General features: G+C 38.0%; 1 protein-coding gene across 1 annotated transcript in view; it reads left to right on the top strand.

The window, feature by feature from the left end:
* The window catches only part of Khc-73 (Kinesin heavy chain 73), a 405,567-nt gene that overhangs the window by 256,887 nt on the left and 127,090 nt on the right, over nt 1-21,590 (top strand). Inside the window, exons 5-7 of the mRNA XM_083114710.1 lie at nt 5,386-5,499; nt 18,717-18,964; nt 20,866-20,983. Coding sequence (XP_082970836.1) covers nt 5,386-5,499; nt 18,717-18,964; nt 20,866-20,983 — 480 coding nt within the window. The remainder of the gene's footprint in view (nt 1-5,385; nt 5,500-18,716; nt 18,965-20,865; nt 20,984-21,590) is intronic.

Here is a 21,590-nt window from a genome sequence, read left to right as displayed (position 1 = left end):
TTCTGACGATCACCCCATGAGCACGTGAACACTCATGTATATGTCTTAAATTACGTACATATTAAATGCACACACACAACATACGTATATATATTAGAAAAAATACTATGTTTGATGTGCAAGTATACACACACAGTTTACTCTGACACGACTTCTTTCACGTCTGATAACTTTTTTAGATAGTTGGTAACACTGACTCCTACAGTGTTCCACGGAGGGCGTTGAACACAATTGCTGTGCGTGTTGCATAGAGCTGACAGCTAAGGGGCTGATGGCCACAATACCCCGAAGATGTTCACTTGGCTGTGCGAACACTGATGGAAGCGACAATACCTCTTTCATTCGACACCAGAGTGCAGCATATAGTTACAAGGCATGTCTAGGGGGACTCGAAAATGTCTGTGCTACATAGTTGCAAACTTTAGCCACAATTCGCTAAACCTGGTGGATTTTAAGGGGGAGAGGGACAATTTCCCATAGGTCCTTCTTGTATTACTTCAAATATACCATGATTTTGCGGGGAAATTATTGAAAATAAATTGAACTGTTATTCTCACTTTTCAATTGAATATGAAGTTACAAAGGAGAGTACAAAAACATTATTGTGAACACTCGTATGTGAACCGCACGCGACGCCACTGCTCTAATCTATGGGTACCTGCTGGAACTAGAGGGAGGGGCTAATGGCAGTCGAAGCTTGGTGCTGATAACATCACCTCCACAGTTGCCGAGATCTAGAATGTGAGGAGTCCTACCCTCCTCCAACCCCTTATACGCACCTTGATTGCAGCTATGTAAAGTAGTTATTAGAGTAACGATTTGATTTGATTTGAATTTAATATTTTGGGTGCGTCAGCAGTTAGGTTATTTTGCACCCGTCACATTATACCGGGCCCAGCCCCTTAACTTAAATAAAATAACGTAATTGTTGTCTCGTGTAACTAAAATATTAAAATAAAAAAATAAAAAACAGGCTGTAAAGGGGCTCTCAGCACACATAAGGACAAAACACAGGACAACACACAATTATACTGGCCATGGAGCCAGGCGCCAGAGCCTCGTTAGTCTGCAAAATGCAGTCCAGGGTGTACTACGTGGAAGGTCACCCCCTTACACCCCTTAGAGTAACGAGTGGTGCATCTCAAAGAGAAGTATTATTAGTTAAGACTATACATTTTGCTATATAACAATGCCCTCTCCTCTTTTATTTGGGCCTGTTTACACAGTGCGGTCCAAAATAATATCTCCACTTGCTACATTTCACATATTTCGTACAATATTCAGTCTATATACGTACTCTACGTGACTTCTATAGTGGTCCAAATCTTGGGAAGTGTATATTTCAGGATGACAACCCAACATGTCACAGGGCAAAGATTGTTCAACAATGCTTATCAGTAGAGCTCGGAAGTTGAGGACCTATAAATTGCCAAAAAAAACCCTAAAATATATAAAAAAGGACGTAAAAACGGAAAAAGGACGTATAAATGTGATCCAAATTAATTAATAACTTCAGTTTTAATTACATATTTAATTAATTTAAAGAATACAAAATTCTGGTGGTATGGAAAACACACTGCGAAAAAAAACTATATGAATGAAATGCATCTTCTTTCAGTCCAAAAATGTTTTTCTCTCGTTTCAGGGATGGTTCAAATGTATTTCTTTCTTTGTTTGTTTTTATTTCTTTACAACAGAATGGATGTTTAAGAGGTGATGAGCTGATGATGATTCGAATTGAGAATGGACAGTAAAAACGTAGTCGAAAGAAGGTGAAGTTGCAAAAAAAATTGCCGTTAAGACCTGAAAAAAGGCTACAAAAGGACCAATAAGCCAAAAACGCCGAAAAAGGCAAAAAAGGACAAATAAAACCCACCTTCTTCTGGCCTACAATGACCCAAAATGAACATATGAGTCATTCCATGCCAAATCAACACAGATATGTGCGATTTCCAACCTGACCATCTCCGATTTTCATGAAATTTGGGGAGTTGAAACTATGCATGGAACTTAGTAACTATGGAAATTTTTAGTCTCGTGCGTCTTGTAATTGTTAAATTATTCAAGGTCAAAGTTCGCATAAATTGCCCTTTTTGAGCCCGCTTAGCTATACTAAATGTGCTGTAACTCCGCCACTATTTCGCCTAGGAAGCTCAAATAAAGCTTATTGTACAGGGAATTGAACAAGCTTTCCAGTGATATATAACAAGCCCACCTTTCGATAAAAATATAATTTTGTCACGTGACTTTGACCTTGAATATCTCAAAACACGTAGTCACCAAAAATCGTGAAAAAAATATATTTGGTCCTTCATGCCATACTCTAAAACATATCAAAGAATCATTCTGGGACTGCAATGGGATCAGAAGATACAAAATAATATGTGTAACTATGTGACTGATAAAAGCCTCATTGCATGAACTATGACAAGTCAAAAGTCCTTTAACACCCCCTACAAAATGTAAAGGAGTTATCCTGGTCATGAAAGAAATAGGTTAGGCACCGGGAGATCCCTAGCTGTGTGTGTCAAGCTCAAGTCCGGCACATTGTTGACCGCCATATTGAATTCAACGCAAATATTTCAAAGGAAAGGGGGTGAAGTGATATTCAAATCAGGCTAGAACTTCACGAGAAATGAAACCGCGAAGGTTTTTCCAAAGTATATTTAACCAGCAAAAAGTTATTACTGCATGCTTGTAACCATTTTCTCCTTTTCGAGGTGTTAAAAACAAAGTATTAAGAATGCTCCTAACGTGTTAGGAACTCGTCGAGATCACGCTGACATCTTGGGGAGAGAAAGAAGTATACGCACCATTGCATATGATTTTAATCAGCAACATTCACCAAATACTTGAATAGTGGAGAATATTGGGAAAAGTACGTATCTCAAACAATTACGTGACACTTCCTTTGGAATGAAAAATTCTTCAGTGACGAGGCTAATTTTTTTGTTCAGGGTAAAGTTAATAAAAAGTATATGCAATACCTGTGATTTGATAATCTACAGTAGACAGATCCCAGCCGAATGGTTCTTGCTGGTAAGCTAATGATGTGGTATAGTGTGTGGAGAACGGGAATGGTTGGTCCATATTCAACAACGGAACCTAAAATTGTGAGGGCTTCTTTTATGTGTTAAGTGAACAGGATTTTCATCCTTGCTTACGGGATATGGCATTTTTCCAGAGTTTTGAAACAGGACACTATGTGAACATTTTGGAAATTTCTTCATGGTAAAAATCAAGGTAGATTGATGGGCAGACGGGGATCTATTAAAAGGCCTGCACATTCCCCAGATCTAACATCTTAGGAGGACCTTTACCTTCAGAAACATTTGAAGAGAATGGTGCATGCACTAAAAGTCCGTGATATTGACCATCTGAGAGAAGGCATAGTTGCTGCTTGCGATGATGTTGCACCTGCTACATTGCCAAATGTTCTATGTGAGTGTGAGAGACGTCAATGAGTGTGCTCACAGGAATATTAACAACACTATAATGTGCATTTTTCGTAAGTGAAAGAAATGCGTGTAACGTTTTGCTGCCTAAAAATAAGTTGGAAAAACCTTCGCTGCTTCATTTCTCGTGAAATTCTAGCCTGATTTGATATATCACATCACCCCCTTTCCTTTGAAATTTTTGCGTTGAATTCAATATGGCGGTCAACAATATGCCGGATCTGCGCTTGACACACACAGATCTCCCGGTGCCTAACCTATTTCTTTCATGACCAGGATAACTCCTTTACATTTTGTAGGGAGTGTTAAAGGACTTTTGACTCGTCATAGTTCATGTAATGAGGCTTTTATCAGTCACATAGTTACACATATTATTTTGTATCTTCTGATTCCATTGCAGTCCCAGAATGATTTTTTGATATGTTTTAGAGTATGGCATGAAGGACCAAATATATTTTTTTCATGATTTTTGGTGATGACGTGTTTTGAGATATTCAAGGTCAAAGGTCAAGGTCACGTAACAAAATTATATTTTTATCGAAAGGTGGGCTTGTTATATATCACTGGAAAGCTTGTTCAATTCCCTGTACAATAAGCTTTATTTGAGCTCCCTAGGCGAAATAGTGGCTCAGTTAAGCACATTTAGTATAGCTAAGCGGGCTCAAAAAGGGCAATTTATGCGAACTTTGACCTTGAATAATTTAACAATTACAATACAAACGAAACTAAAAATTTTCATAGTTTCAACTCCCCAAATTTCATGAAAATCGGAAATGGCCAGGTTTAGGGCTGTGTTGATTTCGCATGGAATGACTCATATATTATGTTGGGGCTCGTCTTCGGACACTAGGAAAAAAAAAAGGATTTTTCCTCAACTTCCGAGCGCTACTTATCACATATGGGTGTGGAAAGACTTTGGTGGCCACCTAACTCGCCAAATCTAAACCCAATTGAAAATCTATGGTCCATTGTGTCGAAAAAACTTACACAACATTGTTATGAAACAAGGAATGAACTAATTGCGAAGATTGTTCAAGTGTGGTACCATGAAATAGCACCAGATATGTGCCAAAAACTTGTGCATTCCATGCCAAGATGAATCGCCGCTGTTAAAGCATCCAAAGAAGGACACACAAAGTATTAATTAAGTTACTTATGGACCTAAACTATTGTGATTATGCGTTCTCAAGAGCTATATGGAAGATTATGTTCATTTTTCTTCATATCGCATGTGTTTCTGTAATAATGAAAATGAAATTCACACATCTAGTGACTTGTTCTGAAAAAAACATCTGTGGGGATATTATTTTGGACGACCGCACTGTATTTCCAACTCTTAGTTTCCACGTATCCTTCTATTATATATTTACGATACAACTCCGAAATTACAGTGCACAATGACTCCATGAGTCCCGGGTTCGAATCCCAGCCGGGGCATGGGTATTCATTGTGGGTGGCCCTTCAATTTCATCACTCATCCTCATCGTCGCGATTCGCGAAAGTGGCTGAAAAGTGACATAGAATAACAGAATTTATTTCTTGTTGTCGATCTGAGGGCAACTACCCTGTCGAAAGTGTTGATATACATAGATATATTGCTGCAGGTTTAAAATAACTTTACACCATGGCACAGTGGGTAGCGTCGTCGCCTTGTAATCAAGAGGTCCCGGGTTCGATACCCGGTGGAGGCACATAGTGGTCCAGTCTCGATTGGCCTTAATGTGCATAAAGTGGACTTAAATCATAAACTCAAACAAACAAACAAAACAACTTTTGAGATTAGCTCCAGCATTGATTTTTTATCGTTAGCCGTTAGTTACGATTTCTATATAGATTTTGTAAGTATCCTGAGGGGAATCTGTATTTATAAAATAATAATGGAAACCTTGGCCCCGTTTCATGAATAATTGTCATTTTTAATTTCTTTCAGGTCCACGACTTGCTTGATCCGAAGACCAACAAGCAATCCCTTCGAGTGAGGGAACATAATGTACTGGGGCCATATGTAGATGGACTGTCGCAGCTAGCCGTAACTTCATTCCAGGTAAGTGCCCCTTTTGAACTCGTTGCGTAAATTCTAGGCTGTACGGAAGCAAGCACGTAAGCCAAAGAAGGCTAGCAAACATCACAAACATGATATAAATATTGAATTGTCACTGTTTGAAATCTTCACAAATACTCAAAATAAAATTATATGTACTTATAATATTTTATTTAATTGACTCAGTGTGACTTAAATGAAAGCAATCGCAGTTTTTGACTTAAGTGCTTTTTCCCCGAACACCCTTGAATTTTTACCTATGCCCTTGTTTCTTTTAATGCAACTTGCTGCCTGGTGTTTTGAAGAAATGAACAATATGCCCTTATGTTATGGTCACATCCTTTCGTCTACGTAGGCAACTAGCGTTCACTTGTGGAGAGCAGCGAACATACTGCACCTCGAGGCCTCCTGCTTCGCTCGCTCTCAGTATTACGCGTGCATACGAGAGCGGTCTTCCACAAACTAAATGAGTTGCCCAAACCTTGTCTATCGGGCAAATTAACGATAATGCACATTGTGACTCCCAGGTCCTCTGCCAATGGAGTTAGTTGTGATGGTTGAAATGAAAGGTATGTACTTCGTGAGGACCATACATGAGATCCGATTCATTCTTCTCGCATTCCTTATACAGTGTAACAGTTACGGCTGTAGGATAGTTTGACACCGCTTGTTTCATGATGGAGGACAGTTTGCCACCGGCCAATCACACTTACTTCATCACATTACACCAACCTAACCTAACCTAACCTGGGAAGATATTGGCCGAGGCGCTGCGGAGTGTGTCTGATGATCTTCGAGGAGAGATGGGGAGAATGGAATCCATAAAACAGAGTATACGGCAACAGAGACAGAAAGCATCCTTCACAGTTTCTAATCTACGACAATGGTGAAGGAAGAAGTGATAGGATTATTACCTTTGCATTACGCTTTCATTTGTCATTTTCATTTTTAAGAAATAAAAATGTAACAACAAATAAAATCAAATTTGTGTTGTGCTTCATAAACACACTGCACATTCATTATGGAATAATATTGGTTAGTTACAATTTTACTTCGGCTTTGGTGGTAATCTATCCGGACCCCAACAATTACAGGTCAATACAATAGAAGAAAAAATGTTTTTTGTGGACCCATGGACATAGGTCTAAGGAAGAGATTAGTGAAATGTTTTGTGTGGAGTGTAGCACTATATGGTGCAGAAACCTGGACGTTGAGAAGAAATGAAGAGAAACGACTCGAAGCTTTTGAAATGTGGACATGGCGAAAAATGGAGCGTATAAAATGGACGGACAAGGTAAGAAACGAAGCCGTACTGAAAAGAGTTGGTGAAAAAAGATCTATACTGGAGACCATCAAGAAGAGGAAAAGAAACTGGTTAGGACACTGTCTAAGAAGAAACTGCCTGCTAAGAGATGCCTTGGAGGGAATGGTTGAAGGAAGAAAAGTCCGTGGAAGAAAGAGATATCAGCTTATGGATGATATTAAATTAACTGGGTCGTATGCTATTACGAAGCGTAAGGCAGAGAACAGGGAAAGCTGGAGATTGCAGTGAAAAACCTGCCAATTAGGCAGAAAACAATGAATGAAAAAACAGTGTTGAATTCAGCCACTTTCCTCCAGGGGCGGGTAATGTCTTCGCATCAAATTACAATACCAATAAATCAATTCTAATAGTTTTAATTTGTAATTAAATTAAACTGTGTAATTCGGTTTAATTAACCATAATTTTAAGAATGGAACTCCCCTCAGCAGTTGGTACCTTCACACAAGCTTGAACCGTGTTCTGATCCATTATCAAAACGGACGATTGATGTATTCATTATTTTGACTTCTAATTATAAAGAGGAGTGAATCAGTGCTTATTACTACAAAGAAAAAGTTCCACATTAAATTAAAGTGAATGAAAGAAAGCCAAAGTGGTTGCCAAATTTCTTAACTATTGTGCAAATGCTCTGCCATGTTACTGAAATTTTCAGGGGGAATTTATAATAATAGTATTTTCCCCCTCGTGCCACTCCTGAATTCATCATTAGGTCAATACGTCTTTTACCACTGCGTGAACGGGGCGTCCCCGATGGAGCAGTGGTAGCGTCGTCGCCTTGTAATCAAGGGGTCCCGGGTTCGATACCCGGTTGAGGCACATAGTGGTTCGGATCCCACTTTAAACTGTAGGTCCAGTCCCGATTAGCCTTACTGTGCATAAAGTGGACTTAAAACACCAAATCAGCTGTGTGAACCGCATTAGCCTAGTTCTGCGAGTAAAATGTTATTGCTGTGAAGTGAACAGTCTTAATTTTCGCGAAAATTGGAGCTCTCCTATAATCTAAGTTGAAGAAATAATGTGCTGATAGTTAAATATCTTCGCCTAACCTTGAGTTCGCATTCAGTGATCGTTTATTGCATACGCCAGATTCCAAGTTGAGATATATCAACAAAGGCATTCGCATCGCACCGTGCCAGATCAATTAGAAAGAGTGGGAAATGTCAATTGCGTAATTTTAGGCGCTACGTTCGGGAAGAAAGTTACATGAAAAATTGAAAATATGAGCGTCTTGGCACGCTTACAAATGTCGGGAATTTCTGAAATCATTTCCAAACTAAACTGAACTCGTGTTTTAAATGCTTCAGTAACGCGAGACTAGTTTCTGCTGGCCCTACTATTCATTAATTTATAGAACGGTATGATGATGTGAAAATGTAATCTATAGGTGTGTTTCATCTACGTCACAAACTGTTGCATTGTGGCTTCGAGCAGCCATGATTGAGGCTAGTTCTTGTAAAGCCTATCTCATGGAACTGGATTTCTAGTAGGAATGCCCTAGTTGGCGCTGAACTGACTTTCTAGGTAGAAATCATGGCCGTCTGGCTGACTGCTTGACTGGTTTGGAGAAATAGGACATGTTCTAATTGCTACTTGCTTTCCTCGGCTGGATTCTGTGGAACAGCCAATCAGAGCAAAGTTTCGCCACGTGGAGATAATCTGTGAGTGTGCAAAGGAGCGCTTTTGTCTGTGGTTTCAGAGTGTTACTCCAGCAATGTATAACGTATACAGCATGAAAGGCGCGTTGAGTTACACCATGTATGCTGAGTGCACGGTGTTTACATTTGAAACAACTAAAATATTCTTCCATACGTGTACAGTAAACGTTGTAAAGTATGTATTTAAGCAGCGCCATTGTTTTGTACCTAATAACGTTTTATACGAAACGTTATTCCTCTCGGTTGAATAGTTATCGGCTCTTAAAAATGTGAAGTGATACATTGTTTACATCTCACGCGGCCGCCATTACAACTTCCTTCGTATGGGAACGAAGGCTATCGACAAGTACGCTGATAAGTATCGTGTGAGGCGGAAACTAGCAAATTGGTAGTGAGTCCAGCGCCAACTAGGGCATACCTGCTGGAAATCCAGTTCCGTGTGATGCGGCCTTTAGTATACGGATTTCTAGTGGGCAGGCGGGCGATACGAACACAGACATTTTTGATTTATACCAAACGTGCAGTTGGTGAAGATGTAACGAACACTAAGTACAGTATGTAATCTATTGTAATTAAAAAATGAAGTCTCCAATGAGAAGGACGTAATATTATGCTCGTGGTGTACATTTCCGTGCAAACGACAAATGAAATTGGCTGCAACATGGTATTGTCATGACGTCACATGAAACACACCTATACGCACAGAATGTATAAGGGTTAGATAGATATTCTTTAAAAATTTTACTTTGGTATATAAAATAACAATTTTGTCATTAAGGTTCGGCTGAACCTTTGACAGACGCCAGGGCAGCTTTTTCGATTTTTTTTCAATAACTTCGTGGCTACGTAAGTCTATTAACCCTAGCTTACGGGGGGGGCTGTCAGGTCACAACCTCTCTTTTTTTAACACTGAATTTTTTTATAAAAAAATGAAAATAAATGCATTGTTCCCTAGGGTGTTCCCAATATTTCTGTATTAATTTTGTTCATAAAAACATAAATTTAATGTAAATAGGAAGCAAAATGCACTTGGTGGGCCTATCAGGCGCCATCTTTGACTCTCATGCATGGCTGGTAATGATGGTAACATTTGTAATTATTATAATTCATAAATAACTGCACATATATAAAAACAAAGGAAGCAGTCATTCAATTTTTTTAAAATTTTTGTGATAAAAAAGTGTGGGCCTATGAGCCCCCCGCCTCAGGTAAGTTAGTGTTAAACTATCAGTCGTCAGACATTGGTGTAATAAACTAGTTTCGATCATTAAACGCTCTTGCTCGTCTAACCTACCAGTAAGTTTAATCTCAAAGCCTCGTCTTGTGTCAACATTGTTGACGGCGAAAGAAAGGTGCAATTTCGATATAGTGCGTGACTTGATGAACACCCTGTAGATACCAATTTCATGTTCGTCTAGTACGTCAGAGTGATGCGCTCGGACAAGAACAATCTCGCTTAAGAGCTTGTTGAAACTTGATATTGGTCATCGCTCGCTTGTTTTTGATGATCTAAGCGTTCCGTCGTGATGACATAATTGCCTGGAAAGGCCACGAGAGGAAGAGGGAGGGGGTGACAGATGAGCTAGTAATTAAAGATGATATATTGTTATGGTTATAGCGTTCTAGTGCCTGTATTCAAGTTCTAGATTTATATACTTGACAGTTTATTATGAAGTAAACAAGAAGGAACAAAATTTCAACATTCTTTTACATCATTTCATCGGAAAGTTTTTTTTTTTTTTAATATTTGTACAGTGGTGCATTTGATTGCTCTTTTGAAACGTTATATTTTCTCTGTTCCTGTGCCGTATTAACTATGTTAAGACACATTGGAATCAGGCACGTATCTAGAAAAATGTTTCGGGAGGGGGGTCCAAACCAAGTGTCTCAGGAATAATAATAATATTTAAATTAAAATAATTATATTAAATCAAATTAATACTTATTATAATAAATACATTAATATTATATTATTATTACACGATTAGGTAAAAAGACTGTATAGAATAGAGATATAACAGCGCATATTCATTACGTAGCTTACCTGTAGTTAAGATCGGAATAATTTACATAAAAACAAGTGCCGTTGCAATGAAATTAATGTCAAAGAGATGAATAATTGAATATTTATCGAATAACGAACATGATGTTACATGTAGTTTGAGAAAAGTAAGTTTCTGATTAAAATTGTATCCATATTATTTTGAGTAGTAGTGTACATTTCTTTGTAATGACATTTAAAGATGTATGATGCCAATATAATCCTTGCCTTCTAAAAAGTTCAGAGGAAATTAATAGCCATCGATTATGCAACAAATGCTAATATTTTCTTTACTTCATTTTAGTACTTGGTAAGTTTTTCGTTGGGTTCCGGACCCCTGGACCCCCCCCCCCCCCCAACGTCCTTCCTGTCCTTCAATGCCGTGTGATCCCAATATAATCCTTGTCTTCCAATAAGTTCACAGGAAATTATACAACAAATGCTAAACGAGTATATTTACATTAGTTAATTTTCGTACTTAATAAGTCTTTCAGATGTGTAGGGGGTTGGGGGTCCGGACCCCTTAAATATGTCTTTCCTGTTATTCAAAGCCGTATGATCCCAATATAATCCTTGTCTTCCAATAAATTCAGAGGAAATTATACAACTAAGGCTAAAATAATATTTTTTCATTATTTAATTTTAGTACTTGATAAGTCTTCCGGGGGGTCCGGACCCCCTGAACCCCCCTCTAAATACGTCCTTGATTGGAATGTTTTATGTTTTGCAGGAAAATGTGAGACTTTTTCCGAGGATAATGGTAATAATAGTTTTTTACACTATATTCCTATAACTCAAAACCTGCGTATGAACCAAAGAAGTTGGGAAGAGCAGAAGTAAATGACACAAACCTAAATAAACAATATTTGCCATAAATTGCAAGTAGTATTCATTTTATTCTTTAAAATTTTAAACAGAATCACAATGAGAAATAATGTTTTCACACTCGCATATTTAATTCAGATATAGATTAGCAAATACATTTTTAACTTCGCTGACTTCGCTGACTAGTGCAATATGCCGCCTTAGTGTTGAAGTCTAGTTTCGAACTTTTGAAATGCATACTTTTGGAAGAGTGGTCAACGTAAAGCAGCTCAAAGAAAAGGTCCCAGTTTCAAATCCTGGCTAGCTCTGCTGTTATTTACGATATCCAACCCAGATATTTGCACCAACGGCCGCTGGGGTATAGGATATTCCAGTATGATCCTGCAGCTGTGATAATGTTGCAGAGATTTATCTTTATATTGATACATGGGATTTAAAGTATGCCTTTGGTAAATTGATTGTTGTCGTGGTTATGCAGCGTAATTGTGTGGAAAAGATTATTTTTAAAATTTTCTTCTGTTCACTAACACATGCAAGCTTTTTATGAGCATGGCCTTTAGTCCGATCCATGTCGAACAGAACGAAGTATGGTTTGGAGCTCTGCCATTCCTAGTTTCAGAGATATTCGATTTTATTTGCAAGCAGTATATAATTTCAAATTTCCCGCTTAATCTCACGTCGGCAATGAGGCTAATGTCGCGGAATCAACCTGGGCGATTAGGAGTAAAGGGTGTGGTTAAGTGTGTGTGTGTCCTATCGTATCGTCCACTTTATCCTCATCGTCACGATTAACGCAAGAGGTAGATAAGCGACGTAAAACAACCGAAACAGGGAAACTTGCGCTAAATGTGACTTCTGTTTTGGCAACAGCGCCTTGTTGTTAATCGAAAGGGTTCGACGCCGTGCTACATGATTAGGATATGCATCTTCCCTTTCCCAATTCGCGATTAAAATGACCACCTGAGCGCTTGTGTCGCTTCCAATATGGCCGCTCTATGTAGGATAAATCTTTGTTTACTATTCAGCAGTAGTACGAAACAGCAGCGTGTTGTCATGGCTGGTATGGTAAAAATGTTTAAATTGCGCGATATTTTTAAATATTGCGAATGCGATGTGAATTCCAGGAACTCGAACGAAGGTGAAGCTGGGATGAGAACGAAGCATTTAATTATGATAGGCAAAGATAACAAGGAAAACGCAGACGAAACTAATTTATACGCACTGGTTCTTCAAAACAGTTCTGTATCATCTGCACCTCATAACTGGGGTTCTCGGAAATTATTTGAAAATAAAGAAATTGAAATTTACTTATACTTGAAAAGCTGGCAGGAGAAAAGTGCGAACATGTCGTTGCAGTTTTTACTCAATAATATTCACGATTTTTTGACCAGGCTATCCTCACTGAAAAAGGACATCGTACTGAATGAAGCAGCAACATTAGCATGTCCATTTTCATTTTCTGGTTACATTTGACATTAATTCATTCTCAAACTATTTTCATCTTCTCTCGACTTGCACCTGTTCCAAATTTCACACATACATAATACATGGATGCATTGAGTAAGACGCTTCATGACTTTTCGAAAAAGAAAAAAGTTTTATTTATAAAGTACAATTTAAAACTTTACTTTCATGGCAATCTCTCGAAAAATAAAGTGAATAGACTCGTGCATTCTTCGTAATTTCCTTGCCGAATTACAGTGTTATTCCCCATGCCAATCTTCTGTCAATCAATTACGATTCCCCTGATTTATTTACAAATATCATTTTGTTGATTCCACGGGGTGGAAACACATGAAAACGTTTCATTTGTTCTGACCCATAAAACGATTTAGAGCACAAAAAAGAACAACCTGAACAGTAGACCTTACTCTTTTCGCATATTCCCATGCTTTAAACGACTTCAACACAACGTATCCTACGTAGACTAGTTCCTGAAAGTCCCACCAGATGGCATATCGGTTAATTTTAATCGCGAATTGCTGGGACGTCGTTGTATAGAAAATATCTGCGCGAACTTCTCGGCTTGCAATGAATCACGCAAGAAGTCGTCTTTTCTGTCCAATTTTATTTTAGAACAAGGGAGTGCTCCCCTCTTTCGTGATTGGCTTCGCGTGACGTGGAAATTTGCGTGACGCAGTCATCACGCACGTCCCCCGTGTGTTTGACCTTCACCTGGAAAGCTGACCCAAACACCTCCGCTAATATCAGATTACGTCTGACGCTATCGACTCCCTCGGTGGGATTGTTCGTTAACGTTGATATGGAGTGACCAGCCAACATCTCGATTTCATGCATCGGCAGGGCAGTGCTGAACACACGATCTTACAATTTCCGATAATTTGTTTGAATGCTCCTGATACGATCTTGATGGAGTTGTGAACTTTGTGGTTCTATACAGCGTAGGCCTTGAAAATTATATATTACTCACATAATCTCGTTTCCAGGGCTAGGAAGCTGACAAATCATCCTTTTTTCTGGGCTTTGAAGACAATACTAAACCCGAAAGCAGTCCGTTTCCCTTCAGTTAGCAGAAAACATTGTGTTTATATTACATTTTCCAGCTTGGCCTCCCCGATGGCGCAGTGGTAGCGTCCTTGCCTTCTACTCAAGGGGTCCCGGGTTCGATACCCGGTGGTGGCACATAGTGGTTCGGATCCCACTTTAAACTTTAGGTCCAGTCTCGATTATCCTTACTGTGCATAAAGGCTCATTTTTCCAGCCTTTTTGGGTTGTAGGTCATTTTAAGTATTTTTTTTAAGTTTTAATTGCATTTTTAAAATGTCTTTTTTCTCCTTCATTGTTGTTTCATGAATTTTAAATGCATTTGCTAGCATAACTTAACTTGCATATTTATATTCCGTAACATGATCTTTTTAGCAACTACACCATTATCGTAAATATGGTCAATGCAAAAGCACATATTATTTTTAAGTGAAATCTTTGGCAACGGATTTTGTGGAATTAATTTATGTATATTAACTTTTCTTCCAGCAAACTTAAAATACTTTGGGTGTGAAACCTATTTTGAGATTCTCTTGCTGGCCACTATTATCGCTTTAATCTGTGATTTTACAGTAAAATTAGTCACAATATTAAAAAGATATAATCTGATGCACACGAAAAACAAAACTGTGTTTTCAGATGCTGATCGACTACTGTATCGTGCAAGGCCAATTCTGAAAGGGGGTGAATGAGTTGCACAGAAAAACCTTGCTGAGTATTTTATGTAACCTTGAAGTAAAAATATGGGAAACTAGATTAGCACTTAATTGCTTTTCCCCCTTTGCTTCCATTGTTTAAACCACCAAATAACGATTTTATCAAATTATTCCAACTAGTGAAAAATCATGCTTTCATTTTAGGAGTGGAAATTATTTTGAGGTCATTTTTTAAAATTTTTGTATAATTTTTAAATAATTTTAAGGCCATTCTGTCATTTTTTGAGTTTTTTTTTTTTAGGTTATCAACTTCTGAGGCCTACTCATTATACACCAAAACGGGTTTCATACCAGTCACAAAAACTTCGATATTTTTTACATCTCTCCTGGAGGAATTGGGAAAACTAAATATACATACATTCTGCCCTGTACCGCTAATTAATTTGTAGACATTTTTGATTTGCTTACAACCACTGACGTACACATGATTATTGTAAAGCAAGTGGTAAGCCCTTAAAAGTCCAATAGGAACGGAGATTTTCGGAAGATGCTTTAAAGGTGGATATTACATAATTGCTTTCCAGGGGCGGGCTTGCACAATAAAATATTTCGGAAGTACCACTTTTAACTCTCGTTGTAAAAAAACTCAAGACAAAAATGGTAAATGAGAACCAATATAAAGGGGATTTGCATTTACCATATTCGTTTCACCAGAGTTCTGTAACACTTTTATTTTAAAAATTATTTTTCCTCAAAATTTCAGGAGGGGCTGTACCCCCATCAGGCCCTTCCTGTGTACAACAGTGCCTGCAACCAAGTAAAACATTAAAATGCAAGCGAAAGAAAAGTGCATGAAGATGTCACTTAAATCAAATTTTATAGCTAACAACTTTTGAATTACCCTGTAGTTGTTGAAGAAACATATACAATTGTTACATATAAGAGGGTTAGGATCCCATTTTAAACTGTAAGCCCAGTCCCGATTAGCCTATCGGTGCATAAAGTAGACTTAAAACAATAATTCAAACATATAGGAGGGTGGGGGAGAACAGTGTGGATTTCTGGAAGTTTGTGAAATACAATTGTATTCCAGGATTAACCCTCTTCCTATCTTCTCTGTCTGGTTCTAAATTTCTATCTCTCTCCTTGGCCTTCACGTCTCCCCTCCCCCCCCCCCCCTCCGGCTCTTCTCCCTCATTACTCGTTATGCTCAAAGTGCATGAAATTAGTGTTTGTTTGTCATGATTAAGTAAATTAGAACTTGGCTTAACTGGAAAACGAAAAAGCAGTGCAAACAATTTGAGCTCCCTACGACTGTCCAACATCAGATGCTGTTGGTACACATCTTCATATTGCAAATTACATGTGCATATTTCGATTAAAAAAAAAATCGCGAAATATATTAATTCTTGGGATTTTGAATCCTTTCAGATTCCTTAACTCATAACCTCCATTTATTGACATTTAAAAGGATTGCACCCATTTGTAATTTAATAACATCATGCATCCATTTCTTTCACTGCTTAAAATTGCATCATGTGGAAATGGATTTGAATTCAATTTCCCTTGTTGCTGACTTCTCATGGCCGAATAGTTTGTCATTATATAACCGCATGTGTTTTTGACCTAAATATAATTAGTTATATTTTATTAAACATATATGCACCGTATGATTCATTGTAGGGGAGGCAGTCAGTGCCCAAGGGGGAGGTTGGGGGGGTTATAACCCCCCTTTGGCTCAGTATCCCCCAAAATGAACGTCAAAGGTAGGAAAAGATGGTGAAATGTGGGCAGACTACCAGAAAAAGTGTACATAACCCCTCCCTTTCGAAAATCCTGGGCACGCCACTGTAGGCAATATAATATGATACATATAATTATACAATACCCTGCTGAAAATTTTGTCTACTGTTTTCAGTAGATCTATAGGTGTTTTGAAACATCTACTGTGTTTAGATTTTCAAATAGATATAAAAACAAATTGTAAATCAGGAGGAATGAAAAGTTAATTTTACAGCCAACAAGTTGAATTATATACACTGTATACAATATTCCATGTAATACTGAAGAGAATATTTCACTTGTATTTCTTCTACTGTACACCTACAGTAGGCCTATTGAACTTGTTCAGTAGAAGTTCAGTGTGAAACCATTGAGTTTCAGTAGATGTTCGAGAGACACAGTAGAGTTCAGTTGATAACAGTAGATTCTGTCTACTGAAAACAGAAGTTTCCAGCAGGGTAGTACATTTTTCTCCATTATTGCACCACTCATTGCCGTATTTAATGTGTCCCAATCTGTTCCATTTTTTTCATATCTGAATATTACTACACTCTGTCAAAATTAGTTGTCTTACATAATACCTAATATTTTTAATTTCTTATTATGGAAAACATAGACTCTCTCCATCAAGCTGTGCATATAAAATATCCATGGAACAATAAGCCCACAACTGTTTCCAAAATGGTTACATAAGCATAAACATTTTGAGAATTTGAATATTTAGAAATAAAATCCTGATAGTATATTCAGTACAATATAGTATTTAATGGGAAATAAGTTGAACAAAATTGAAAAAAAAAAAAAATATTTACATTCAAAGTGTTTTCAAGATTATTTATATTTTATGCATTAGCATATTAATAATAGAATAAATATAAGAATAATAATATTAACAATAATAATAAATATGATAGATTGATTGATTGAATTGGTTTTATGTTCCCTTTATGCACAGTAAAGCTAATCGGGACTGGACCTACAGTTTAAAGTGAGATATGAACCACTATGTGCCTCCACCGGGTATTAAACTCGGGACCTCTTGGTTACGGCGCTAACATTGCGCTGAAAATATGATAGAGTTGGCCAAACAATAGAATGTATTGCATAGTTATTCATGTTGCTACTGGTTGAACCCTTCTTTAGGAAGGCAACTCTAGTGCAAGAATTAATGACTTTTAATCCAGTCTTATATTAATTAATAAATTAACTGGTTTAAGATAACATTTCAAAATTTGTAGCTTTATCTTAGTTGACTCCTGAGAAAAGAAGGCCAGTGTCTGAATTATTTGTAGTTTTTTAATAAGCATTGGTGTATACAGGGTGCTCGGACATTCCCCTTACAAACTCCTGGGGCTTGTAGAGGGGACTGAGAAGGCAATATTTGGAATAGGAACCCATGTCCGGAAACGTACCGTTTCCGTGCTACAACCATGACAATGTGTCGGATGTGCCTGTGTTGGTATGCAACCGGGTAGGCAGTACATGCCGTCAAAAGATCACCTGATAACCTAAAGTGTAATTATTTATTACAACCATGTCAAATGAGGTGTTACGTAAGGTACAGAAGTGAATGACGTGTGACTCAGTCCATAATACAACAAATTTATTTGGTAACAATGCCAAGGAAACAAGAAATAGATGTACTATTCATTGCTCACAATAACACCTGTGTCAACAGTGGAACGCAACAACTTGTTTCTGTCTTTTGTACTGGATGTGTCGCATACGGCACTGATGTGACAACCACGAACATAGTTGCACACATTGAACCGATGAATCATGTTCCGGTACACTCGCTCCATCACACCTGGTGTCCCGTCAGTCTCTTGTGCAGCGATCATAACTCCTGCCAGCAGTTCGTCCTCTGTGTCTACAGGAGTCTCGTACACCATACTATTCAAACGACCCACAAGAAATAGTTCAATGGCGTTTCAATCCGACGATCGTGGGGGCCACGCGGTTGGACCACCTTGGCCTATCCACCTTTGCGCGAATCTTCGGTTAAGATGTCTCCGAACGTCACATGTAAAGTGAGGCGGTGCAACATCGTACTGAAACCACAGTTCCTGACGGACGTCACGTGCCATCAGGTGATCTTCTGACGTCATGTACTACCTACCCGGTTGCATACCAACACAGGCAATTCCGACACATTGTCATGGTTGTAGCACGGAAACGGTACGTCTCCGGACGTGGGTTCCCATGCCAAATATTGTCTACCCAGTCCCCTCTACTAGCCCTAGGAGTTTGTAAGGGGAATTTCCGAGCACCCTGTATATATTTGCTTAAAATTGTAACAGCTCACAAATGATATTTCCATGTTTCAAGTGCAAAGTTCTTTATGTATCTGCAAGTAGTATTGCAAGTTGTCTATATAATTGTTTCTTGTTATAATAATTTGATTTTTCTTAAAATTTATACTTGTGTTGCAGGACATAGACAACCTCATGGCGGAAGGCAATAAATCTCGAACAGTGGCTGCAACAAATATGAACAGTGAATCATCTAGATCGCATGCAGTCTTTACAGTTCTCCTGACACAGACACTAACTGATACACAGAGCGGTGTCTCTGGTGAAAAAGTAAGCAGAATGTCACTTGTAGACTTGGCAGGGAGCGAGCGTGCTGTCAAGACTGGTGCTGTTGGGGATAGGTTGAAAGAAGGCTCCAATATTAACAAGTAAGTACCAATGTTTGTTATTCAAACCATAGATTTAGCAACTGGACAAAATTGTGTGTATTTTTTAATTTGCATGAGTTTTCATTTGATTTCTGTGATGATGAGAATGGGTGATGATAAGATGAAAGTAATGTCCACACCCATGCCCAGCCTGGGATTCAAAGCCAGGACCTCTGATTGGATGAGTTTTGCTGTCCTATTTGTGTACAGGTATTACCAGAATTTGAAATCTAGAGGTGCAGAACCTAATATAACACCTGCATTATTTATATCATTAAAAATATATACACAGGAATAGGATCAGAAAAGGTGCCAGAAGGCCGGATAAATACAAATGATGAAGGTAAACACTTACCACACGAAGATAAATAATTCTATTTCGCGATCTGAGTCGCATTTTCAAGGTAGAAGAAAGAAAGATCGGCGTCACATGGAGTAGAGGCACAGAATACTGACCATAATGACGCTAGGTTGAGTCCGGGGGGTATAGTGGCGTGCATGCCTGCTATATGGGCCCTTTCCCAGTAACCCTTTCCTCTCCTCCCCGAAACTACCCACCCACCTTACAGTAAACACTGGTTAAAGTACTTTTCGTTATCTATCAACTGTTTCTGGCAACACTGATCGTAGAGACGCTACGGTCAGTATTCTGTACCTCTACTCCATGTGACGCCGATCTTTCTTTCTTCTACCTTGAAAATGCGACTCAGATCGCGAAATACAGAATTATTTCTCTTTGTGTGGTAAGTGTTTACTGTCTCCTTCATCATTTGTATTAAATATAATATGATTTACAGTGGAACCCCAATTTTATTTTTCTGGATTTTACATTTTCCCCGCATTATACATTCAATCCTGATGGTTCCACTATAGCAAAATTTTATAATATTTTCCACGATTTTACGTTTTCCCGCATTTTAAGTTCTTTCGGCTAGGTCCACTGCAAAACATAAAATCAAAGTTTGACTGCATATTTCTTCCACCATATACAAAGCAACCCTTATTATTATGTATTAACAGAAAGATTACACTTATGAATGTATGTACTTCTTTTGTAACTATTTGGGGAGCACATTTTCCTACACACACATTAAAAATGTTAACCTAGCTGGAAATTTTTCCAATTGGTGCCGATAGCCAATATGAGTTTTTATTTAAAGAGATTTTAGTCCTTATTTATGTTACAATTTTAGTTATATTAAGGGGTTTCACCCAGTATAATGTGATGAGTGCAAATAGCCGTAGTGCTGACACCACAAAAAATGTTACTGCAATCAATCAAAAACACTGCCCTAAACCTGACCAAGTGAACTAGCAACTTAAATGGTTACACGCTTTATCGCAGGTGATGTGAACCAGGAATTTCCCTGCGTCTGCGCCGCTCTGCAGCGCATGCAGCCTCATACCAATGGGTGCCTGAGAAGAGGGGGTAAAGGCAGCCGGGTGTGATGCTGATCACATTGTCCCAACTATGGCCGAGATCAAGAATATGTAGAGCTCTACCTCCTCATCACCCCATATGCCTTTATGGCATGTGTGCACATGCACGTGGGTACCTTCACCTTACCGTACATGGTTTACCACAAAGACAAGCTTCCTGAGGGTCGCAGAGCTCACCGTGGTGTAGCAATCTGTGTTCGAGACTCCATCCATTCAACACTAATCTTCCTCATCACCACTATCCATGCTGTCGCTATGAGAGTGTATTTGCTGCAACCAGTATCCATGTGTTGCATGTACAACCTGGGAGGAACCTCTCTCATGAAAGAATGCCCTCCAATTTTTTATTACTAAAATTAATACTGTTATACAAATGTGTTTGCTTTTGTTGTTGTTGTGTGTCAAGGTGTCATGTTACTTTGTCAGTGATAAACATTAACTTATTTCATGATTGCTTTCAGATCCCTCACTACTCTGGGTTTAGTGATCTCAAAACTAGCTGATCATTCATCAGGCAAAAGTACTAAAGACAACAAATTTGTTCCATACAGAGATTCAGTATTAACTTGGCTTTTAAAGGTAAGTACCGTGTTAGTCAAAGCTGTAGAAAAATATATTAATAAAAGTATAGGAAAAGCATGGTGACAGAGGGAATTAATATTACAGATTTGATTAATATACATTTTTCTTCCTATTTTTTTTATATTAAATTATATTTTTAATTTTATTGAATATAATACTCTCCACTTATACAAACTTATTCATAGTTTTGCACAGTTCCCCCAAACATTTGCCAAAGTAATTAATTTCTTTAGATATAAAACTCCATTTTTTGAATTGTTAAATGTTAGTTGGAAGTTAAATCGGTGCCCTGCAAGGTTTATTTTATTTATGTAATTAGATTATGCTGCACACGGGGTGGATAAAAATAATGATTTTTATTTAAAAAATTAATTTTGTGTCTATCAGACACTGTTGCTTATATTTTTTGTCACGTACTCCAAACGATACTTCCTGCGAAGATGATATTTTTTTACTTTGTTTCTCCTTTTTTTCTCATTTCACAATATTTGACTTCGTTTGATAAAGAAGGTCAGACGTAAAAAAATATTTTCCATTTCACTCACGTAAACAGGCAAGCAGTGTCTGACGGACACAATGTACAATTGATATGTAAAGAAGTCTA

Source organism: Lepisma saccharinum, chromosome 29 (assembly GCF_977018435.1).
Source record: "Lepisma saccharinum chromosome 29, izLepSacc3.1, whole genome shotgun sequence".
NCBI classification, from domain to species: domain Eukaryota; kingdom Metazoa; phylum Arthropoda; class Insecta; order Zygentoma; family Lepismatidae; genus Lepisma; species Lepisma saccharinum.
This window is presented reverse-complemented; position numbering and strand designations above follow the sequence as displayed.